Source organism: Triturus cristatus, chromosome 2_1 (assembly GCF_964204655.1).
Source record: "Triturus cristatus chromosome 2_1, aTriCri1.1, whole genome shotgun sequence".
Classification (NCBI taxonomy): domain Eukaryota; kingdom Metazoa; phylum Chordata; class Amphibia; order Caudata; family Salamandridae; genus Triturus; species Triturus cristatus.
The window spans coordinates 370,967,416-370,993,996 of NC_140581.1; the positions used below are offsets into that span (position 1 = coordinate 370,967,416).

Below are 26,581 nucleotides of genomic sequence, written 5' to 3' on the forward strand. Positions count from 1 at the left end.
AAACCTGGGAGGAGTGGGTGGGTCCCCTGGACGAGGTCGACTGGCGAGATGCCCTCATGGCCCCCAGGCTGGTTACGGCCTCGGCTAAATTGAGGCTCATTCAAATCTATTACCTCCACACTGCATATCTCACACCGGCTCGTCTGCACCGAGCGGGCCTCTCAGTTGACGCAGATTGCCCCCGTTGCGGCTTTGCCCCGGCGGACTTTATCCATATGGTGTGGTCTTGCCCAGACTTGGGGGGCTACTGGAGTGGCATAGAGGCTGACCTCACGGACGTTTTGGGGTGGGTGGTGCCACATAACCCCCGTCACAGCCTACTGGGTATCACGGATGGCCTAGACGGCACGCGCGCAGAGAAATTATTTCTTATGACGGCACTCATGGTGGCGAAGCGAGACATTGCAGCAGCCTGGAAGAGCCCACAACCGCCTAGCTTGGCCAAATGGAGTGCTGGAGTGGACTGGTGCGCGGCACAAGAACGGGCTCTCTACCAGGCGCGGGGCTGTCTTAAGAAATATCGTAGGGTCTGGGGGAAATGGCTGGGCAATGTATTATGATCGTGCTGTTCGGGGGGGGGGGGGGGGAGGCGGGGGGGGTGGGGGAGGAGAAGGAGTAGGTTTGGGTCGTGTGGTTGTACGCTGGTGGTTCGACAGGCTCTATGTGGTTTTTTTTCTGTTGTATCATTCAAAACAATAAAACTTGTTTATCAAAAAAAATGTATGTCACGGCTCCTGTACGTATTCTGCCTTTGAAGTAGGCAAACTTCAAAGGAAATTCTTTGTAGTGACAAGACCCTGCCTTTCCCTGACCTGGCTCCAGACACACTACAGGGTGATGGGTGGAGACAGCTTTGTGTGAGGACAGGCACAGCCCTATTCAGATGTCAGTGAAAACTCCACCCACCACTCTAGCGCAGGATGACCTAACAGCCTGGTAATGGACCATCAGAAAATTCAGGACACACCCCAGTTCCCTTTGTGTGACTGTCTAGAGTGAATGCACAAACAGCCCAACCATCAGTCTAAACCAGATGTGTATTCCACAGGCAGGCAGAGGCACAGAATGGTAAAGCAAGAAAATACTCACTTTCTAAAATGGGTATTTTCAAACACGCAATCTAAAAACTAACTTCTCTAAAAGATGTCTTTTTAAATCGTGAGTTCAGGGACCCCAAATCTCTATGTCTTCCCAATTGGAAGTTACTCTTGTAAGAGGTTGCAAGGCAGCTCCAATGACAATCTATGGGAGAGATAGCCCTTGCAATGGCGAAAAACAAAATTGGCAGTATTTTACTATCAGGACATGTAAAACACACCAGTACATGTCCTACCTTTTAAATACACTGCACCCTGCCCATGGGGCTACCTTGGACCTACCTTAGGGGTGCCTTACATGCAGTAAAAGGGAAGGTTTGGGCCTGGCAAGTGGGTGCACTTGCCAAGTCGACATGGCAGTTTAAAACTACCCACACAGACACTGCAGTGGCAGGCCTGAGACCGGTTGCAGGGCTACTCATGTGGGTGGCACAATCAGTGCTGCAGGCCCACTATTCGCATTTGATTTACAGGCCCGGGGCACACCAGGTGCACTTTACTAGGGACTTACTAGTAAATCAAATTTGCCAATCATGGATAAACCAATCTCCAATACAATTTACACAGATCGCATATGCACTTTAGCACTGGTTAGCAATGGTAAAGTGCACAGAGCCCTAAAAACAACAAAAAGGGCCAGAAAAAAAATAGGAGGAAGGCGGCAGAGAGTTTGGGAATAACCCTGCAAAAAGGGCCAATTCCAACACAACCACTTCCAGCCTAAAGCCAAGGCAGACTAATCAATGCCTTGCTGGACTTCCCTGCTCAAGGCGATTGAACATGGACCCTGGTCTGCAACGGCAGGGCCACGTTCCAATTCTACATCTCTCTGAATCTAGTAGTATTCCTCCATTCATACTCAGTGCCCACTAATCTAACCCATGGGGAATCCTTCTACTCACCTGTAGATCCCATCTGTGCAACACCTAACCCTGCTTTGCTCACAGATGTCTCCCACCGAATAGGCAGACAGTACCACCATGGCCAACACAGTGGTGTGGCCCATTCCACTCCCGGGGTGAGACTCCTGTCCCCAAGCCAAAGGCAACTCTGTCCACAAGGACAGTAACCCGCAGTGGATACAGACAGCTGTCAGTGACAAGGGCCAGGCCTCTGGCTTTTCAGGGCTTTCTAACCTCTGTGGTTTCTCAGGAGTTGGGGGTAGACCCAGGTGACTGGCACACTTTGTCTACTCTCCCTCCCACCAGTTTAGGGGTGGCATCCTGAGACTGGTCCTCCAGCCCAGGACCTGTACCCTTTGGCTAGACAGGAGACCGGGGTGGGCACTCCCACACCCTGTCCACCCCCCCCTCTTGGGGCCCTGTACCCTGCACTGAGGAGAGGTACCCTCAGAATCCAGAACTGTCAGGGAACTTGTAGTAACCATCCGGCACAATTCTCCCACCAGTTCAGAGGTATGACTCCCAGTGCCAGATCCCCAATCCACCTCAGGGACCCTGCACACCTCTGGAGCTACCTCATATGCGTGAGCCCACTGGTGTATGTCGCCTCCCTCCTTGAAATCAGAAACCAAGTCTTGGGTGTGGGGATCTTTTCTTCAGTACTGGACATGGTACTTTCGCTGCCACCATCTGTACTGGACTCCAGCTCATTTAAGCTCAACTACTGAGCTAAAAGGGTCTTTCCTTCCTCCATGGCCCATTTATCTTTCCCCTCTGAGTTTTGCAAGCTCCAACTGCAGCTTCTTCTCTGCCTGGCTTCACACATGTCCTCTAGCTACTCTGGGGACAGAACTTTGCAAAAACACTGCTGCCTGCCCTGGAGGGTACCTCCCCCCTCTCCCCCCAGCACAGCGTGAGCCATCACTTGATCACCAGCCACTTTTTCCCCCACACCATCCATTAGATGCTCCTCTTACTCCATATGCCCACTGGCATTCCTGGCAGCTATTCAGGCCCTCAGTAGCTCCTCCTTTTTAGTGAGGCCCTTAAACTGCAGTCCTTGCAGATTGACTTAAGTTGAGACACAGTGTAGGTTTCCGGCCTATCCTCCTCAAAAAACAAATCTGTAGGTGCAACTGATGATTTTCTAGACTGAGACATGATGGTAGTAGAAAGTTTACCAGTATCAGAAACTCTAGAAGACAAAAAGAAAAAACAGTATGTGCTCACGTAATGGTCTGAGATGTGGAGTAGTGTACACCAATCACTGTATGTAAAGTACAAATCCTATCCCACCACTGGCACCAATGTTAGAAATGGGGGTCTCTAGTTGGCAGCGGTTTGTACCCTTATTATAGTCAGGGTAAGGGAGTGACACACCCACCCCATTGGTAGCTTGGGACGTGCAGTCAGGCTTATCTCAGAGGTAATGCGTAAAACAAACAAACAAACACAAACCAACAAAAACACACACACACACCAACAAAAACACACACACACACACCCACACACCAACAAAAACACACACACCCCAACAAAAACACACACACACAAAAATATAGGTATCTGAATAAAACAAGGCCAAAAAGACAAAATCCAACATATACAAGTAAAGATATCACTTTTAAACGGTTCAAAATAGTTCAGTCCATAGGACACTATGGATGCATCACTTTGGTCACGTTGGCTTCCATGAGCTACCTGTGGAGATGCCCACATAATCAGAATGGAGTTGGAGGCATCCCTTATTTTGGGCTCACTGGGATCTGAGGTTCCACTGCAGGGGTTGCAAGTGCCATCTGGCATTCGGGGAGACTAGGATGCATGAGGCCAGGAGACCAAGAAGTCTCGCAGCTATCCTCACTAAAACCCAGGATTGATCCTAAAACATTGGACTCAAACCATGAATTTCCTGGACTTGCTGTGGCAGAAGAAAGGCTCTCTGATTACCACTGTATCCAGAATTGCCCAGGTGAATGGAAGCCCCTACAGGAGTTTATTCATCATCTGAAGCTGGTCTACTAATGCGTGTGTTGAGCCTGCCTTTCGCAGCCAGTCGCACACGAGAATAAATATTCTACCAACCTCCGAAGATGTGCAGCAATCGCCTCCATCACATTCGTACTTTCATAAAAACACCTAAAGGGCTGAGGTAAGGCTGAAGGGGAGTATAGTGATTTGAAAGTGTTCTTGGCCCACACCCAACTGCTGATAACGACTATGGAAATTCAGGACAGGTATATGGAAATATGCGCACTGAAAGTCCAAGGACACCATCCAGTCTCCTGGGTGCAGCGCTAACATGATCTAAGCCCATGAGTACATTTTGAATGTGTCCTTGCTCAAAGGCATTCAGCCAGCTGAGGACCAAAATAGGCCTGAGGTCTCCTTCGGGTCAAAGGAGGTAACATGAGTAGCATACTTCTACCTTCTCCGGGTCCAGCAACCATTCAACAGCACCCTTGGACAACAGAAGAATAACTTTCAGTATTAGACTTGGGATGTGCTCTTATAAAAACCACGCCAGAGTCGGAGGGAAGTGGGGTGAAGGGCAGGGCAAAGCCCCATTGAACAATTTGTAAGACCGATCTGTCTGACATCATGAATCTCCAACTAAGGTGGGCCATGTCACCAATGGGCCATGCATGAGCTTGAGAGGGCAAACTAAATCAGCTTGATAACAGCTGCAGCAGGGTAGGAAGAACTGGAGAATTGCTATCCCTGCTGGATTGAAAAGTTCTGCTGGTGCCACATCCATGGGCTAGAAAGGACCTGTTTGGCTGTTGAGATGAAACACGCTGGTATTGTCTGTAAGCTAGTCCCCTGGAATAGTCCGACTTTTCTGTATTGATCAAGAACTTGCTTAGCACATGTCAATTGTCCCAAGATCGTCCTGTGGTTTGACTATCCCTGAATCATTCTAGAGCTAAATCAGTCCTTTCTCCAAGTACCCTGGAGCTGTTGAAGGGCATGTTCACTAAGGACACTTGTACGCCTCAGAAAACCCAGGCATGGCTTCTGAGCGCGACATCAGTGCCAATAGCTCTGAAAAGGAAGTCTGTAGTGTCCAGACCAGCTTGGAGCACATACATAGCTGCGTTCTGACCATCATGTAAATTTTGGGTTAGTGAGGCCCTAAGGTCATCTAGGATAGCCAGCAAGATGGTGCTGGACATGTCGGATAGAGCATGGGTATACCTGCTCAGAAGGCAAACTGCATTAATAGATCGGAGTGCTAGTTTAGCCAAATAAAACATTATCTTTTCCGAATAGCGTCAATTCTTTTTCATTCTATATCCGGAGGGTTAGCAGAAAAGGAATTTGTATCAACTTTACTTGTTGAAAATTGAACAGTCTAGGGTGCTAAGTTAGGAAGTACAGGAACCGGACTATGTCACCTAGCCACAGGAAGACTGACTGATGGGTATGAACCTGGAAAAGGTGCATACTATCTATCGCTCCTTTCCTAGTATCATCCCTCAGAGTGAGGACCAGAGGCCTAATTCTACTACTAATGTGGTTCTATCCACATTTCCTGTAATTTCAGAGGTAGAGTTCGATAGGCTGGTGGCCAAAGTAAAATCCGGGTCTCCTGCTGACCCGCTCAGTTCAGAGAGTCGGCTGCTCTATGTCTTCCCCCCGTGCGCCAACTCATCAATCTTTCGTTCTCTTCAGGGACAGTACCAACTAAGTGGAAACAAGCCTATGTCACTCCTATCTTGAAGAAACCCGCCATGGACCCTCTCAAATTGGAGAATTATCGTCCGATTTCTCTTCTCCCAAGGGCCGCGAAGGTTGCGGAGGCTCATGCCAATGGAATCCTGACTAAAAACATTCAGACTGCCAATATCCTGGATTCCTCCCAGAATGGATTTCGGGCAGGTCATAGCACAGAGACTGCTCTCCTTGCTATGACGGAACATCTGCGCTCCGTGCTCGACTCCGGTCAAACTGCGGTGCTGGTGTTACTCGACCTCAGTGCCGCGTTTGACACGGTCTCACACTCGATACTGCTGCAGCGTCTGGGAGAAGCAGGTGTCTCTGGTTTAGCACTTGAATGGTTTTGGTCATTTCTATCAGGTCACTCATTTCGGGTCGCTACACCTCCATTTGAGTCTAAACCCTATTTCATCGAGCAGGGAGTGCCTCAGGGGTCGGCACTTAGCCCCACGTTGTTCAATCTGTATGTGCAGCCGCTGGCTGCGGTCGCCAAGCAGTGGGGCCTAACTATGGTTTCTTATGCTGACGATACGCAGCTGGCGGTTGCACTCAGTGGGGACTCCGACTCTGAGGCCCCTAGGTTCAGGGAGGGTTTCACAGCAGTGGCTGGCTGGATGACTGCTAACTGCTTACAGCTTAATGCCAAGAAAACAGAGGTTCTTATTGTTGGTAAGCATAGCAACCTCTGGGGTGCTCAGTGGTGGCCTTCAGAGCTGGGTTCAGCTCCCATCTCGGTACCCGAGGTTAAAAACTTGGGTGTCTTTAGTGTGTCCGCCCTCAGTTTCTGCGGACACACTAAAAAAGTGGCTACTGCTTGTTTTGGTATTTTGCGTGGGCTCAGGCCAATCCTGAATTTTTTTTGACGCCCCCACTAGACAGTTGATAATTCAGGCCACCATACTCTCGCGGCTTGATTATGCGAGCTCGCTCCTGTTGGGGGCCAATCAGGCGGAAGTTATCCGGATGCAGCGCGTACAGAATGCAGCGGCCAGAGCCCTGGTGGGCCTACCTAGGTCCTGCTCTGCGAAGGAAATAATCCGGAAACTCCATTGGCTGCCCATGGCTCAAAGGATTAAGTTTAAGACTATGTCTTTCCTACAAGATTCTTAAACTGTCCTCTCCCCTGATCCTAGAGCATCTTCTCACCCCCTATGTCCCCTCTCGTTCTTTGAGGTCATTGGGTCAAAATCTGGCTACAGTTCCACGGTTCAAACGCTGCAGAGCGGGAGGGCGTTCCTTTGGCTATCTAGCGGCTAGGCTTTGGAACTCATTACCAGCTCACATTCGCGCCCTAGATGATTTGCTTACGTTCAGGAGGGCTATTAAAACCTATCTTTTCCCCCCTGGACCTTAATATACTGCATGGACCTTAATACACTGCCCCGTTGCTACTTTTTTCTGTTTTTTTCTCTGTTCTGTATGTATATTCCTTCTGCCAGTCAAATCGCCGGGACGCCCCTTTGCTGGGGCAGCTGTGCGCTATAGAAGATGAGATAACATAACATAACATGAACAAAGCTTAGCCATAAGGACATCACTAAAGTAGGCAGAAGGACATCACTTAAGTCTTCATTTAACGGCAATAACAGCTGAGATGAAACTAGCCCTGGGTGAAGAGCAACCAATATGTTTGTTTTCATATCTATAGTGGACAAATGCCATTCCAAATGAAGCGCTTTCTTCCGTTGGTGGCCCGTGAGTCTAGCTCCATTTCACAAGATGTGTCCAGCCTACTCTAAGTCTGCATAAACGGAACCCTCAGCATCAAGAGTGGGTAGCAACCTGTACCCTTTCACATCATCAGTGTCTTGAAGAACACTGGCTGATTCTTGCATTGGGTCCGAATCAGAAACAAAAATAGAGCAAATCCTCTGCTGGTATAGACGTTGGGGCATGGACTTGTATGGAATCTGCCTGCATAACCACCAGTTACGCTTTTGTTATTTATTTGTGTGAAATAGGCCTGGATTGAGCCAATGTCAAGTTGGTATCAGAGAATGCCGTAGGGATCGGATCATTGATCAGCGTTTGCGTTTTCCGAGTTGGTGGCTGTACAGAAGGAACTAGTGTGGGCTTTAGCGCCAGGGTAGAGGCAAGAGATAGAGTCGGTAAGGGCCAGGTAAGTACCACGGGGACCGACCCACCAACGGAAGTCCGATTTAAGATCTTTGTGGGGCACAAAGGCTCTCCAGAGTCAGCCAGATTTGCACCAAGATCTGCAGCATGGCCTTTTTGAATGCTGCTATTTGCCGTTTTGCTGTGGGGTCAATACTGCCTCGGGGAATTCGAGGCACACCAGAACAAATTGTGGAATCAGTTTTTATTAAGGAAACACTGGATGTATTTTTCTTAACACCCTTCCGCTAGATTTCAAGTGGCAGTATGGGGATGAGTCCAGCTTGGATTTCATGTGCTTGAGGGAAGATTTGAACTCTGGCTTGCCAGAAGACTGACTGAGAAGTGGACTTTTCACAGGAGTGACCTTGAAACCAGGACCATGACTTGGAGCATGAGCTATTGTTCAAACACGGACCGTTTTTGTGTTTGGTGACATAGCATGTTGCCTCCCAGGTCGGAACTGTTTTGGGATGCATGAGGGCACACTTGTTTGAGGGTCATACCTGGAACTAAGCACCACAGACACACACAGTATAGGTCTGTAACTGACATCTCCTTCCCGCAGTCTTGGCACAGGCTTAAATCTGTCATATTTGGTGGTGACATTATTCCCTAGCTGCAAGAAAGTAGGATCTGCTTTTATGGTTACCCCCTCTTTTGCCTGGTGTTATGCTGTTTCTGACTAGTCCGACTGAGATCCTGCTAATCAGGACCCCAACCTCTGTGCTTACTCCCCTAAACTGGCATGGTAAGTACTTAGGTACACCCCAGATTGGCGACTGATCTCCTTCTAAGCCCCTAGTATATGGTACCAAGGTACCCAGGGCATAGGTACACCAGGGGGTCTACCATGGTCTGAAGCATGTATTATGCCACTCAAAGGAGACCACTCAAACTAACTACAGGCCGGCCATTGCAGCCTGTGTAAGCTGGTGCTAGCACCACTTACAACAGATATAAGTCGACTTATATCTGAGGTCACTACACTTAAAACCCATATGTCACCCCTAAGGCCGGCCTTTCAATCCTGAAAGCAGTGTGCCTGCGTGAGCGCGACACCCCTACAACTTTTCGGAGTCCATTCTCCCGGGTTGTAAGTGCATCAGTCATTAGGATAAATACAGTAGCCATGCGTCATTACGTGATGACCATCTGTAAACTGGCTGTAACGAACCCTGTCATGTTTGGTATCAAACATGTTAGAAACATACCGTATGATTCCATGCACTGTAAAGCTCCTTCGGGAGGCACTCAGTGCTCCCGGCACCAGTACAGAACCGGACAGCAAGCTAGGGCTGCTGCTGACCAGGGACATAGGTCTGCCCTCCTGCTCCTGAGCCAAGCTTGAGCAGGGGAAGGCAGAAAAATAGATATCCTCTCACAGGAATGTGCGACCACATCCCAGACAGGGTTAGGGGAATTAGGGCAGGGTGGGGGCGCTTGCCAGTGCCACTGAGACTGCTTGCAGGGCATATTTGGCGCCCTCCTTGCATACTCCAGTTCAAACGAGTTCAGGGAGCGGTTGGCTCCCGCTCTGGCACGAAACTGGACAAAGGATATGGGAGTATCCTCCCCACTGTCCGACTCCTCCTCTGGGAGGGACCCCTGAATCGTCCCAACCCTTTCCTTAGGGTACTAAGGGGCTTACCTGTGAGTGGGTGGGTCCCTCGATTCGTCGTGGGACAAGATTCAGATCGGACACCACTTCATCTTCGACCGTCTGGGCACTCTGGACTTTGCTAGAGTTTGCTCTGGGCACAGACTGCAACTGGGAAGACTCCTGATGCTCCTGGTCCCGTTGTCCTGTTCATCTGCTGCAACGTCTGTGCCTGTGATCCATACAGGATCTTTCCAAGGCCTGTGGACATCCAAGACACCTGAAGGAATCTCCTTTAAAGTGAAGAAGTCACTTCCCTGCATCTGCAGGCACCGCAACAAAGCTGACTGGTCTGCTGATCCTGGGCTCCCACGGACTCTGAAAGGCTCAGCAACACAGGTGGTGGTTCTACAACTCCCTGGAGGCCTGCACTGTCTTCTCACTGAGTTTGAGGCCAGTATCCCTCGTTGGAACCGCAGGAACCGAACCCCTGTGCTTCACGTTGACTTGCTATTGTCAAGGCTTGTCGGCTCTCTTCACTAGAGATCTTCGGGCTCCAAGAAGCTCCAGCCTCAAGCATCTCCTTTTACCAAGATCTTCGTCCTCACCGCATCTCTTGCACCGTGGGCCTGCATTTTTGGTGAACTGCTCGAGGTCCTCTTGCAACTCCTGGGCCTAGGGCTTGTGGGTCCTCTTGAGGGTCTACTTCGACTCCAGTGGGCTCCCATGCTTGCTCGGGGCCTGCTCCGACTTACCTGTGAATGGCGAGTCACTTGGACTTTGCTAGTCCTGACACTGCAGCTTTTTTCGCCTGCTACGTTTTTTGCAGTTGCCAAGGCTTGTTGGAGCTCCCAACGGACACCGACCCCTCAACTTTCAACATCCGACGTGGTACAGCTCGTGAACGGCTCCTGGTCTTCCACATCATCGCCTGTTCCATACAGCTGCAGCTCTAAGGTCAATGCTCCTGCATCACCCGACATTGGTAAGCAATCGTCTTCCGTGCCTCCTGGTCACTCCTGAGTAGAATAGTCTATGTTGCCTCTGCTTGCAGGAACTTCTCATCTTTAATCCACCTTTGGGTTCAACTGGACACGTTCACCTTCTTCGCCAGTGGCATCTTCCTGAAGTCCGGTACCCACGGGTGGGATGGCTCGCCAACCTTCTGTCTTCCACAGGGTTTCTACAGGGTCCACTAGGAAGGTGCCTACTTCTTTAAAATTGCAACTGCGACTTACCAATTGACTTGAATTGAGCACGTGGTCGTGTTCCCACTCTGCACACGGCCTCCATGGGGTTCCTGGGTACTTACCTCAGGTGGTTCATTGGGTCCCCAGCGCTTCTAAGTCTTCTGGGTACAGTCTTGACTTGAGTCGTGGTTCGCATCCCACTATTTTAGAATATGGTTTGGTCACCCCCTGGAGACCATTGTGTGTTTGTGCACTCACCTGTTTTATTTGCAAAGTATCATGTGCATTGCATTATATCTCCAGGTAGGAGATCTTGTTATGTGTTCGTGTCTTGTAACAAATACCTATTTTTATAAATACACTTTGTGGTTCTTTTTCACTTAACCTATACCAATAAGATTAAGATCTGGTAAAACAATCTGCTTTACACTCCTTCAGGACTAAGGCTGAAGGCTGCTCTCCACAGCTGCCACTTAGAGAGCTTTCTAAGGTTGTCTAAGATGACTAAAATCACCATAAGTGTTGTCTGGATTAGTGCAGGGTGCTACACTTACACAAGTGACCACCACATACTAACCAAGCCTCCTACACTAGCACACGGAGAAAGGTTGTATAGGTCATTGAAAGACCGACAAAACTGGAAGTGGAGCTCCATATCTATGTCAAAGGGCACGGAAAGAAAGGAACTGATAGGGGTGAGGTTTACATGAGGCTACAAGTGCCACTTCGGGATTGGTAAATAATCATTGCAGAGCACACAGCACCATCTTTCAGCACGCAGAACCACTGGTGAAGAATTCTCCAGATCTAGTCTAATCTAAAGGTGAGGAATCTACAATTAGAAGTATCCATCAGAAAAGATTGCTCAAAGCAAGATAACATTCAATAAGGATTAACTGTTTATTTATGGTGGATTAGAAACTTTTTGCATTGTATAGTTGCAGACGTTTTATATGGTGCGGATATTTATGCCCGCTTTGCTTCACAGATGCCATTAAGTATTCCCTTATTTATATTTCATTCATCAATTTTTTTACTTTCTCTATAATTGTTCTGTAGATTCAGGTGTCGTTGAAGGGTGTGCCCGATACTTCCATCTGTGTGAAACATGGAGGTCACAAGTTCCATTCCTGGAATGGCAAACTCAGTCATTAAAATGCTGAGGACGATAAACAACTGAGTTGTATTATCAAGGTACTATTACTATCTTTGATGTACATTGCTTAGACACTACAAAAACTAAATTACTTTCTATATAAAATTAAGTTTTAGGAAACTCACGGGCCAACAAATGCAAACGCTAGAATGACTGAGAATACCTTCTAGCACAGTGGACGATCTGACCTGTGGTGGAAATAAAAACCTAAGCAAAGATGTGTCTTTCAATGAAAAGTAAGCTAGTTCTACTCAGACCACTTTATCTATAACAAAAAGCAACAGCACTCAACACATTTGAAACCTTTGATTACATTTAAAAATCTTTAAAATGTTTCAAAGGTGCCGTATCAACCGGATCATTTTGAAAGTACTTTATGAAATGGACACCAAAACTTTGAAACACTGGTTTAAGAGAATATGGCTACATTTGTGGGAAGAAATGCAGAAGTAGGCCCCTTAAAGGAGAAATCTTGCCTGACCCCCCCATCCCCCCCGAAAAATATTAATTACCTTCCATTTTAGACGAAGGTGCCGTTTTCCTTCAGATTCTGAAATAAACTCTCGCCATAAATCCGGTCCTTTTGAGGGTTCTGTTTGAAAATAAATAATAACTTGTGTCACTGCAGATGCTAAATCTTAAGTTTTCCTTTGCTGTAACACTCCAACTCCTAGATGCTAAATCAAGTTCAACAAATTATTGATGCTTCCCTTTTTATAGCTATATTTAAAAAGAGGTTCTAAATTCTGTTCAATAGTTGTACAAAAAAGTTTATTAACGTTCAGCTCTGTAAGTAACTACTTAACCTTTTCACAGGCAGGATGTTTGTACACCTTTGTGACAGGGAATGGTTTTAAAATAACATCTGTATATAATAATGTACGTTGTTTTTTTGGGGGGACATGTTTTGGTGAGAAAGCTACATCAATATCCTTTTACAGATGGAAGATATAGTGGAGAAATGTCCGTTTTTTTATTGAATTTTCTAACTGTTTGTTGCATTTCTCAAAATGAAAAACCTAAATCCAGGAATGCTAACCACGTAAATGTTGCCCTGAATGTCTATAGTCTGAAAACATCAAATATGGGAGTGTTTGCTATCAATCAATTATGTTACATCAAAGCTGATCACGCAATTCTGGGAGAACCACTCATTATGGTGCACTGTTATTTGATGACCGATATACAATACAAAAAACTATTTAAAAAGTATAAAACGATGGATTTTCTGATTCTGAACAACCGAAGGCATAGTTTGAAGCGAGTCTGACCTTCGATGCCCTGATTGGCTAGCAGAACAAACTCAACATGATATTTGGAAGATTACTTTTTTTCACAGAACATTGGATCCTACTCTCCCCTCTAAGTGTCTCTCATGCAGAAGGGCATCCTGGACCAGGCTTGACCCAACCTGTGTAGTTGGCCTATTGCTTAAGACAGGAACAGGCCGAAACATTGACGTGTAAAGACTGCATTGACAGACAAATATAGTAGAGCGGTACCCCTTGGTTTAATCTTAGGTCCAAGAGAAGGGGGAAAAAGACAATCAAAACCTGTAAAGGACCTCTTGCAAAACCTATATTGCTTTTAACTATAGCCTTTGGCTTACACAAACCCCCAAGAGAAGCACATGTTCCTTCCCCCAGAAATATTCTTTAGAAATGGCAAATTTTATTAAAAAACATTTTTTATTTTAAAAAAAAAAGTGAAAATTCATTTATGTGTTAATTTCACAAATCACAGCATGAATTCTTGCAATTAATCCAACAAGGTTAAACATAAGTATACACAAATAGAATCAGATGCAGAACTATTCTGAATCGCTGCCCTACCCCAACAGATTCATACAAACCAGCATACACACTCTATAACATACCAATCATTCACTCTGACATACTGCATAGGAGTAAAAAAAATACAAATATGCTAACAAATGGAAACCGACAGTGTATGTAGACAAAAAGTCCTATCATTTGTTATATTGAAATATACTGTATCATTTCATTGTTGAATATATACATCATAAATATCTAATTTCCTTTTTATCATGTATTTCACTGGTCAAAGGCTGACGTACGTTTCGGTGAAACATACATTTTTTAAACCACCTTCACCAGGACCAATGATTCAATTGTACACAATGTGTATTAAAAGAGGGGGGGGGGGAGGGGGTGGGAAGCAGGGAAATCTTGGATGTCCTTATTCCAGTCATAACCCGTGGCTTCAATATATCCTACGGGCCACTGAGGATAGAGCAAGGAGGTCTTCTACTTAATGCCTCGTGAGAGAACACTGCAGAATTAGAAACCAATTTTCTACGTTACTGAGTATCCCTCAAACATGTCTTTGGGTGGAAGCTGGAACCTGGAATCATTTCATCATATATGATAGAAACAGGTTTTCATGAAAGTCCAGGTACGAGCGACGCCTGGTCTCCGTGCATGGGATGTGGACTCAAAACAGCGGCGTAGCGTAGGCAAACATCCGTAACGCTCAACCAAATTTGCCATGTCTAAAGAAAATTTCTTGAGGAAGGAACATGTGCTTCTCTTGGGGGTTTGTATAAGCCAAAGGCTATAGCTAAAAGCAATATAGGTTTTGCAAGAGGTCCTTTACAGGTTATGACTGCATGGACAGTACACTGACTTCATAAAGTCTCCATTGTTACCTGTTCATGTTCATTACAATAGGCCCACATAGGTGAGGTTCTATTTTAAAGGAAGAAGTGTGGAAACACTGGGTGATGGCACTGTTACTTTACATCACAAATTCAAGAACTTTGTCACAGAAATTGAAGGAATACTGTTTTAAACCAAAGTTCAAAGTTTGCAGGGAATTTGGGGAAGAATAAATGATAGCATCCACACAAGCCACGCCACCAGAGACTCCCACAAGTCTAGTTTTCAGAAGTGTTGATGGTTGGTATTTTTTCTTGGGATCGAAGGACTCCAAGTCCAAATACCTCTACTACAAAAATCACCCCAATTATAAGCTTCTGTCTTGCCCCTTCCACAGTTGCTTGCATACTTGGGCCTTTCTTGTCCCAGATGATGAGCGGTCACACTTTTTGGGTACTGGTATACCGTGGAGAAGTGTGGGAATGCAGAATATGACATGACGTGAGATTGTGTATTGAAGTTGTCTACACTTTGATCAGTAGTAAAAGAAAGCTACTTTTCAAATTACTGGTATTACGGAATTGAGAATGGTTAAAAAGACAGTCTGTTCTTAAACTCAGATTTGGCGATGACTGCAAAATATATAGTTTCTATTCATCACATATCCATGTTTATTAGTATTTCTATCGACAAATAATTCATGGTGAGTGCAGAGTGACAAACAGGTTAGACCACCGATTGATTATTGGCTCTCGGTATTATGGGATTTTGAACTAACTACAAACGCTACACAGGTATGGCACACAATTCTGTGCAACTTGCAAAATAAATAATCCAAAGTCTCTAGCTCTGGCTGGGTCATAAACGCGAATGTCTGTGCTTCAGCAAGGAGTCAGACCTTGTTGGATTTCTTTCATCAGGCTATTGAAAAATTCTAACATTTGTCTTCTTACTGGGGAACAGACTGGGTCTGTGCCAGGCACCCAACCCCCATCTGGGGGAAGAAGAAAAACAAAACGAGCAACGGCATGGACACAGACACAAACACCAAATAAATACATAAATTAGTCACAAGGCAGTCCAGGCGACACATTTACAGGATGCACATAGAGGTCATTATTGCAGCTAAGGGGTTAGGTGGAAGTCCAGTGTGAAAAGAAATGCAAGTCTGTCTCATACTGATAAGTTACTTCAATACAGTCCAACCTCCATTGCCACCATTTTTAACAGGGACAGCAGGAATGTCAATTACTATACAGGCAAGTTGTACACTTCAAGCATCAACAAAAATGGGGTATCGGGAAATATACGGAACAATCACCGACTATCAAGAGCATCAAGTGCTTTCACGAGATGAGCACAATGTATTGTTTTAAAACATAGCTGGGCAAGGGTCGGCTCCATGTCAGATACTCAGGAAAACTACGAAGCAAAACCACTAAGCAAATAAGTTCTGTTTAGATTAATTATGCATTATACTAAAATTAGAATGCATCCGTCTTCCCTAGACCTAAGCTGGACACCCCTAGTTTGAAGGTAATGACATGTTTCTTCATGGCCGTTGTAGTATCCTCATAAATGAAGTCCAACTCAAGAAGTATGGTATAAGATGAGTTCTTTATTACAACCCCCCGCACACGGGAATAACACCACCAACGCTGACAGTCTCCACAGCAGAACTGTCTTACTACAGAACTCACACACACAATACATTCTACAATCTAGAACTGTATGACTCTTATACATCTTAAAGCTATATACTACACAATCCCCCTTCTTTAATGAAAACAAAAAAAAACAAAAAAAAAAAAAATGAATAAATAAATAAATAAATGTAACTTAAAATCTACATATTATTAAGTACAATCAAAAATTTCTAGCAATTTTGGTTTCTTGACAATTCTACCACTAGACGTTTTAACAATGTTTTCATCGCAAGACACTTGTGGTAAAACAGGATCCTGAACATTTTGATGATTGCCCCCCAGAGAAACATTTTCATCACATGGAACCTCTGGAACAGGAACACTATCTGGAACAACACTACAATCTTGTGAAACCTCCAAATTAACATCAGAAGATATCCTTTGATTAACATTTTCATCATTTGGATTAGAATCATCAATATGTTGTGACAATTTACATGTATCTAGCCACCAAAAATTCTTGCATTTGTTCCGCTCTTCAGATTCAGAACTATATGAAACTGGTGCCAGACGACTACAATGCCAAACCTCACCATTTTGAAGTAAAGCTGTGTTATTCATAACTTTGACAACCAATTTGGGCTCACTAAACTTGCTTTCAGTCTTAGACACTTTCCTAGCACTTTTAATTCTAACCCATTGACCACTCTGTAAATTAACTTGTTTAGTACCATGTTTTAAATCATAATAGGACTTGTTTCTCATTTGAGAATCTTTGATATTCTCTCTTACAACAGGAATATCACACAAAACCATCCCACTTTTATTCAACCATCCTGGATTAATCTTTGAATGGGGAATCCTCCCTCTCATTAAGGAAAAAGGACTTTTACCAGTAGTACCATGAATAGTACTTCTATAGGCCCAAAGGAGTTTTTTTAATTCTTCTTCCCAAGATAGGTCACCTTTGTTAGCAAGTTGTATGACACCCTTAATACTGCGGTTAGCTCTCTCAACAATACCATTGCCACTAGGATGATATAATGCTGTGAATCTCTGTTGAACCCCAGAAGCACTCAGATAATTTTTCATCTCACAGGATTTGAACTGTACACCATTATCAGATAAGATAAACTTAGGGAAACCTTCTCTTAAAAAGATATCATCTAAGAATGTTATCACTGTTTTGGTAGTGATGGTATCCACAACACACATTTCTAACCATCGTGAAAAGGTATCGACGAGTACCAAAATGTATTTCTGCGAATTATCATGCCAACAAATTGGTCCCATGCAGTCAATGGCTACAACTTCCCAAGGAAAATTGGGGCAACTAGGAGAAGCTAAAGGTGGATTGAAAGTTTTCAATGTTTTATCCGAAACTTCGCACTTAACACACGATCTTACACACCTTTCTACATCTAAGTCAATCTTAGGCCACCAATACAGTTCTTTTAGACGCAATTTGGTGCGAGTGATTCCTGAATGCCCCTCGTGACCTAAACTAATTATTTTATTCCTTAAGTTTTTCGGTGGTACAATTTTGTCACCCCGTAAAACAAACTCGTCTGAAAGACTCAGTTCATTCCGAACTTCCCAAAAACCACGCAAGTCATCATTCACAAATTTTTTATCAATTCCATTCCATCCTTTCATAATTAATTGTTTAAGAACAAGTAGAATTTGATCTGAATTCTCTGCTTCAAGCCATTCCTCTTTACTAAAACTGCACTGGACTTTTGACGAAATGTGAGCTACTGAGAATTCATTCCAAGGATTCATATCGAGCTCAACTAAAGGTAAAGACATGCGACTCAAAAAATCTGCAGTAAAATTTTTAGCCCCAGGAACGTATTGCACCTCGTACATGAAATCTTGCAATCTCATTGATAACCTCGCTATCCTGGCTGTGGCACTGGTTAACCCTTCAGTGGTTAGTAACTTAGTCAAAGGCTTATGATCACACCGTAAAATAAACTTCCTACCCCAAAGAAATTTTCTAAAATGTTCTAGGGCCCACACACAAGCCAGGGTCTCTCTTTCAACAACTGAATAACGTTCCTCAGTAGGGGTAAGGGATCTTGAAGCAAAGGCAATAATAACTTCTGCATTATTCTCACCCAATTGTGTAAGCACACTCCCTAACCCCTTGCTACTGGCATCAGTGGTGACAATAGTTCGTGCACCAGGGTCAAATCCTTGGAGACTAGGTGCTTGCGCTACAGCTTTTTTTATTTCTTCAAAAGACTTTTGACATGAATTACACCAAATAAATTGTGCCTTATTTTTGAGAAGAGATCTCATTACACAAGTTTTTTCTGAAAACTTGTCCACAAATTTAGAGTAAAACTCTGCTAGTCCCAAAAAGGATCTAAGGTCTTCTTTAGATTTGGGAGGGGGAGCATCTTTAATGGCTCTTACTAAGCTGGCCTTGGGTCTAATACCTAAAGAACTTACTTCATGGCCTAGGTAAGTTACACTATTTTCTGCAAATTTACATTTTGAAAGCTCCGCCGTAACCCCTTTATTTTGTAAGATATTCATGACTTTCCTTAAACGCTCATCATGAACCTTCTTATTAGGACCCATTATAAGAATATCGTCCTGAAAGAAAATTATACCTTGCATATCACCCAGAAGTTCGTACATAAGCCTTTGAAATACCGCAGCCGCGGATGCTAACCCAAATGGCATGCGACGAAATTGGTAACAACCAAAAGGGGTACAAAAGGCTGTAAGGTGTTTACTCAATGGATGTAACGAAACTTGATGATATGCACATGACAAGTCAATTGTTGAAAACCATTTAGCCCCTTTGGTGAGTGCAAGCATTTCATCGATTCTCGGGAGAGGAAACTGATCAACAATTATATTCTCATTCAAATATCTCAAATCTATGCACATGCGAATTTTCCCATTAGACCGTCTAGCAATCACTATGGGAGAAATCCATTCAGATGCCTCAATTGGTTCAATAATATTTGCATCTAATAATTTCTTTAATTCATTTTTAACCTCATCTCGAACAATTAATGGAATGTGTCGTACTTTATGAACTCTAGGAACTGCATTGGGTTTGGTCAAAATTTGGTGCGAAAAACCTTTAAGGTTTCCAATGTTGCCACTAAACAATTTTGGAAACTCTTCTAAAACCCATTTCTTAGTATTCTCCGCTTCACACATGACAAGCACTTGCTCAGGACTATTCGGATTCAAAATGATACTTAAAGAACGTTGGTCTCTCCAACCTAAAACTGAAGGCCCATCTTGAGCTACATACAATTTACATAGTGCTCTTCTACCCTTGAACTCAAAAATTAAAGATCTGAAACCCAACATATCAATTTTTTGCCCCGTGAAACTTTCTGGATTCACATCAGTGGGTTGCAATTGTGGACCAATGGCATTAACAAATTTGTCATTCCAAACTGATTTAGCAATGATAGTGAAAGGAGACCCAGAGTCCGCTGCAACCTGTAACACCACACCTCCAAAGGAAATCATACATAAAGGTTTGTTGCTATCATTGCTCGTAATATTGACCACAACATGTTTGGAATGCCGCTGGAAATACTCGAGTTCTCTGGAGAGTCTTCATCTTCATTGTTGTCTGACAAATCTGAATTGCTGTTAGTGATGCAACTTACATGTGATTTTTTATAACGCTTCCTTCTACAAACTTTAGAAAAATGTCCCACGATTCCGCATACAGAACATTTTGTAAATTTAGCAGGACATTTTTCAAATCTCGCAGTATGCGCAGTACTTCCGCATCTGTAACATACAAAGCCGGACTGAGAAGAAGAATTTTCCTCTTTCTTGGTGTAAGGTGGTTTCCAATTGCTTTGATACGATTTAGATTGTTTGTACGTAATACTTTTGTCTTTTCTGGTGTCAGTAACTTTATTAACAGTGACTGTCTCAGTTGAATGAGAAACAGCTTTAGCACACCTTTCTGACAATTCCGCCTTCTTAACTAATGTAATGATGTCTTTAAGGCTAGAGTCACCCTCAATCCAGAGTTTGTCTTGGATACTTTTATTCTTTGTACACATGACTATTTGGTCTCTAATCATGTCGTCATGTAAAGCCCCAAATTTGCACTTTATGGCAAGATTCTTTAAAGCGGAGACATAATCTTCGATTGATTCATTAGTCTCCTGTTTCCGTTTATAAAATGTGCGTCTAGATACTGCCGCACACACAATAGGTGAGTAATGCTCATCAAGATCAGCAATTGCGCACTTGAACACGTCAACATCTGCGCTCCTCTCATTTTTCTGCATCTGATTATATACCCTGAGACCTTCAGGTCCTAAACAATGCATTAAAATTCTTTTTTTCCTTTCAGGAGACATAATACTACCATTATCCTCCAAGGTAGCAATGTAATTAATGAAATACTCTTTCCATTCTTGCCATTTAATAACGGGTTCTCCAGGATTAACTAAGAATTCTTTTGGATTGCTGAGAGTTATGCTGACATTTGTACTTTGTGAGTTCTTGCTTGCAGTGGAGACTGTGCTAGATTCACCATCCATGTTCACTTAATTTTAAATGTCTACTATAAATAAGTATGGCAAATAATAAAATGGTAATGGAGGAATTTCTATGCAAAACGGTAAATTTCTTGAACTGAAAACTGTCTGAAACGATGTTCCGATCGAAATGCTTCACTTGTATTGCATTTCTAGCACTGATCAGATAACCAAGATGGCCGCCAGGGTCACGTTGCGTGACCTCGTAACACACGTAGACTGACGTATTGCGCGTTGCTCTGCCACCAGCTAGAAGCGTCTTTCAAAGCAAGCTTACGCGCTGAAGAATGGACGTCGTCACTCGCGCGAGGTAAGCAATACTGAAGTCTTAAAATAACTGCCGCACTTTCAAATATACGCAGCACTAGCGTTGGCAGGGTTGACTAAATGGATAAACAAACAAAAAGAAAACGATCTCACGGATCGCTAGCAAGCGCAATTGGACTCACGCACAAGTTGTAACTTCCGTTGTGATTCCTTTCGTCGTATAATCCATAAATTTTCCCAAATTGAGTCTGAAATCACGCACTCGTTCCAAACGTTGGCAGGGGGCTGAGCATCCTTGTCGCCAATTCAATGTAGTATCCTCATAAATGAAGTCCAACTCAAGAAGTATGGTATAAGATGAGTTCTTTATTACAACCCCCCGCACACGGGAATAACACCACCAACGCTGACAGTCTCCACAGCAGAACTGTCTTACTACAGAACTCACACACACAATACATTCTACAATCTAGAACTGTATGACTCTTATACATCTTAAAGCTATATACTACAGCCGTCAATATATAATAGTATTGAGAAAGATTTGGAAGTACAAAGTAATACATTTCTTTAGTTTCAAACAGCATGGCAATTTAAAATTATGTGTTTGGCACAGGTATAATCTATAAATATGGAATTGCCAAATGAAGAAATCATGTTAATAATTCTAACTAGGATGATATGCAACTACAGGTCAGGATATTTTAATGCATATATCACAAAGATCTGCTGTTAACATGCTACTTACTAGCTTCTGTTGTGACAACACTCCTCTCTGCACTCCAATCACTCCAGAAGCCCTGACCATCACCATTCATACACCTCAATGAAACAATATATTCTGTATATGGCTTCAGCCCTTGAAGCGTGAATGAGGTTTTCTTTGAACTTGTGTCCTCAGGTGGCACCTGCAAAACAAAGTTAAAGGCACAGTGAACTGGATCTTAATGTCAATATTACATGACCGATTCACAAATATTCTTTCAAGGAATGTGTCTTCCTAGAAATTTAGGAACAAGTTAATCTTATGTCAGAGGTAGGATACACTTACTCACATAAAAATGATCATAAACAAGATCATAGGTGAGTACATTTAATACAGTTTAAAGCTATAAGATGGCACATTTAAAAAACATTAACAATCATTGCGAATGCTAACAAGTCTAGCATTAATGTGCTAAGAGGTGCAAACTGCACAAGTTTACATTTTTGTCTAGCTGTGTTTTATGTTAGTGCATTAAAGTTCGTTACATCACTTACCTTGTACTTATAAAATGCCCCTCACCATACACTGACACAGAGAGCTCACCATACACAAGCAAAGAGCTCAGCCTTCTCTTACAGAGGCACAAAGCTCCCCTTACTCTCAGAGGTTCACTTCACGCTACAAATACACAGGCAAACTGTCCAACCCTCACACACACTGCCTACCCACACCCCTCACTCACACATACGTACTGAAACCCTACAGCCAAACAACCAACTCGGCGCTCACACAAATCAGCTTGTACTCATGTAGCTTAACCACTCACACTGAACAAACACACACACACAAACACCCCGCACCCCCACCCCCTTACCAAAAATGCAAACTCATGTTTCATATCTACACAGGCATAGAGCTCAGCCGTACATACAGGCATGGTGCATACCCAAAACAGGCAAGGCATTCAGTCTGCACAACCCCCCCCCCCCACTTACCCTGCACTCACACAGGTCCAAAGCTGCTGCTTCAGTGACAGCTGCATTGCCAAGCTAGACTTCACACTCACAGTGGCCCACCACTTACCCAGCATTTCATTGTTCCAAAGCTCACCACACAGAGGCCATCGCTGCTCACCCAGCAGGCACTCAGATGGGCCTGCGTGAGTGCAAAGTGAACAGCAGGCTTATCACTCCATACTCACCCTGCACTCATGCAGGCCCACTGCTCACCTCACACTCTCACAAGACAACTGTCCATCTGTGCTCACATTGACCTACTGCTCACCCAGCAGTCACAAACGCCCACCTTTCACCAAACACTCAGAGGCCCCATTGCTTACCCAACACTCACAGGTCCACCATTCACCCTTTACTTACACATGCACAACACACTGCTCCCTCTGCATTCTCACAAATGCCACTCACTCAGCACTCATATGCTCACCTAACCTTACACACACACTCCCCATGACCCACTGCAGGACACAGAAGGGAGGAGCAATCTAGCAGTTGGGAGATAGAGACGGGTACTGCAGTGTGCTTATTTGATGGACATTTATGGTACGTTATTTAATGGACGATGGCTGACCAGTTATAGACTGGGTGGGTGGTCTCTGAAGCCTAGAGCAATCAAAGTACCATGTGGGCAAAACTGCTAAAACACTGGCACAGGATGTGACAGACTGGAGATGCAAAGACGAGATGACATGGACAGAGGATGACATGCTTTGGATGGGATGGCATTGATACTGGGAAGACTCTCACAATGATGGGATACCCAGGGAGAAATAGACCAAATCCAGGACAACAAGAATGAACAAAGGGAGACAAAGTCAGAAATTTGGATAGATGAATAAGTCTAGGTGGACAATGACATGGATGTACATGGACTCGGAGAATCACAAACATGTGCGCACTTATGGCAAAAAAAGACATGGAATGCTTGTTTCTAGTAATACCTCGCTGCTCTTTGTACGTCTAGCATGTACAGTGCCTTTTCTGCTTGATCTTTGGGTCTGAGAAGAAACTAGGCAGATGAATTGCTGGTTTGACATGGAACCGTGATATAATATTTGGCAGAAAGTGTTTAGCTGTTCTCATAACTATTCTGTCCTTGTGTATTTGTAGATAGGGTTTCCTGGATTATTAATGCCTGCAGACCGCGTGCCATGCGCAGTGAGGAAATTGCGATTTGGAATGCTGTTGTTAGGGTTAAAAACTTGAGTTCTGCCTTGTGTAGTATTTCGTAATGTTCCTTCATTACTTGTATTAGGACCAAACTGAGGTTCCACAATGGCATGGGTACCGCTCTGGACGGGGCTATTAATTACTGTTGAGATTAGGAAACTTCTCCCTATATGACCCTTTGCATAGCCTACTAATGCGCCAAGTGTATTTTAAGGGAGGCTACTGTAAGTTTACGTCCAATAGATGTATTATGTATCTAATTACTGTATTATCCTGTGTTCTGCTTGTTTCCAGTTGTTACTTTAACATCCCCAGACGTACCTTGTCCACTTAGCCTTCCAACATTTTCTTGTGCTTGTTCATTAAGCCTCTTTCAGAACTTCCATGGATCTCTTTGGTAGATTTAGGTGCTTAAACTCTATGGACTCAGAAGCTGCTCATTTCTGGGTGGAGTACCATCCTCTTTTGCATTGAGAGGAAATCGTGGAATCTTGCTAGGCTTATTAGCTTTTCTTGGGCCATCTCTACCAGGTCTAACAACCAAGTTCCTCATTGCGAAGCAACCAGGATCAATGTTATCTGTGATTGCTTGCACTTTATTACTAGCAGTATGAGGGGAACTGGCAGAAAAAAGTAAGCAAATTTCCCTGACCAGTTTATAGACAGGAAATTTCCTAGGGAGTGGTGGTGAGGGTGTCTGGATGCCAAGTCACAACATATTGCGCTTTCGGGTGTAGCGAACAAGTCCACCTCTGAAGATCCTTTGGAGCTCTTGTTGATTTAGTTCCCTCGTGTGAGACTAGCCTGTGCTTCTACGTTTTCCACTCCTGATAGGTGAATTGCGATTATGGTGATCTATCTGTGGATGGCCCATCTCCACATTTTCTGTGCTAATTTGGATAATGCATATGACCTTGTCCCTCCCTGTTTGTTCAGGTACAACATTGTGGCTGTCTTGTATGTTTGTACTTGCACAGACATCCCCCAGACCTTCGTCTGAAACTCTTTTAGGGCTAGGAAGACTAACTTTAACTCGAGAACATTTATGTGTTAAGTTGCCTCCTGTACCTTCCATAGTCCTCTGATATTTAGATTCCCTACGGGAGCTTCCCATCCTATGTGGGATGCATATGTGGTGATGGTCACAGCTGGAGTTGGTTGCAAGGAAGACCCTCCCAATGCTATGTTATTCTCTTTGCACTATGTCATCCCCTCTTGTACGCCGAGTTTTAACCACTAGATCTTCTCAACTGCCCATTACTTGTGACCACTGCTTTTGTACCAATTCCTGTGGTGTTCCCATGAATAACTCTGCACCTGGAATTTGGGTAATGCAGCTGGGCCATCATGCCCATCATCTTTCGTACTGTCCACACAGTTAAGATACTGCCCCTTGCGGTAGAGGCGACCTTGCTCAGTTATTGTCTGAATTCTCTTGGGGGTTGGAAAGGCTCTGGCCTCCACTGTGATGATCTTGGCTTCTAGGATCACCTTTTCTCTCTCTGAGTGTGATGATGTTTTTTCTAGGTTGATTGTGAAACCTAGCTTAAGCAACGTGTCAATGACAGTTCTTATGCTTCTCTTGTACTCAAAGATTAAGCCTGTCTTTACAAATCAGTCATCTAGGTAGGAGTAGCCCTTTTCTTCCGAAATACACTGCTACTAAAGCTAGGCAACTGGTAAAGGATCTAAGGTGCTGATTTTATACCAAAAGGAAGTACTTTGAATTGGAAGTGTACTTGGTTTATGACAAAGCGTGGGAATCGCTTATGCCTTTGATTTATGGGGATATGTAAGTAGGTATACTTCAAGTCTATAGTTACCATGTAGATGTTTTCCCGTAGTAGTGGGATGATTTCCTGCAGCACAGGCATCTTGAAGTTTTGCTTTTTTAATGAATTTGTTTAGGAACCAGAGTTCCAGAATTGGTCGAAGTCATTTGGCAGGTTTTGGAACCAGAAGTATGTGGAATAGTTTTCCGGGTAAAAAATATTGAGTGGGGAACCTTTTCTATTGCTGTTTTTCTGTACAACTTCTTTTAATTTGTGTTGAAGGTATGCTTTTTTCTCATTCATGTGTATTTTATTTTTTGGTAATGCAACTGGTAGTTTTCTTAGTAGATCTATGGAGTGACCATGTTGTATGATGTTTAAAATCCACTTGCCTGATGTGACTTTTTTCCATTGCAAGATAAAGTGTTCTATTCTACCCCCACTGGTGTTTTGTGCTGGGGCATTAATGAACAGTTACTTGTTGGAGGAGCTCGCTTCCCTGGACGGTTTTTCCATTCGTCTGGCTCTGCCCTGAAAGGGCTCAGATTATAGCGATGGAAACTGCCACTGTTGTGAGCTTTAGTGCTTAGCTGGTTGTTGGTACAGTGACTGTGCTGCTGAGCTTTAAAAACTTCCTTTTCCTGCGACTCTTCTCATTAGAATTGCTCTTCTTGGTTGGCCTCGGAACTGCAGCGCCACCCATATCCTTTGCAGTGTTGCCTTTTTAGGTCGAGCCTAGAGGCAGCACGCATGCGTTGCTCTGCGAGGCATGTTGTTAACCCTCTGTGTGGTAAGGCCAAACCCAGCACTTTCCATTTGTTCGTTTGTTTGATTTCAAAATTGCGTTCCTTAGATAGGTAAAATGCTGCTTTTTGTCCAACCTTTGGGCATTATTTCACTTTTGGGGCAACTGCCCATGTTACATATGCCCTTACTGTGGAGAAGTGTGGCTCAATGATTAGAGCGGCAGACCCTGATGCAGAGGTCTAGCCCAGGACCAGGGTTCAATTCCCCGCCTCGGCGGGTCTTGGGCTCAAAAATTCGACTGACCTGATAATTCTCGCCTCG

At 44.0% G+C, this 26,581-nt stretch overlaps 1 protein-coding gene across 6 annotated transcripts in view; it reads right to left on the bottom strand.

Annotated features, from left to right (window-relative positions):
* IL6ST (interleukin 6 cytokine family signal transducer) overlaps positions 1 to 26,581 on the bottom strand; it is a 563,892-nt gene that overhangs the window by 211,789 nt on the left and 325,522 nt on the right. For all 6 annotated transcript variants that reach the window (XM_085631350.1, XM_085631355.1, XM_085631352.1 and 3 more), the window contains 2 exons: positions 21,598 to 21,757; positions 12,293 to 12,372 (listed from right to left, as the gene is read on the bottom strand). In XM_085631350.1, the coding sequence (XP_085487476.1) occupies positions 12,293 to 12,372; positions 21,598 to 21,757 (240 nt within the window). The remainder of the gene's footprint in view (positions 1 to 12,292; positions 12,373 to 21,597; positions 21,758 to 26,581) is intronic.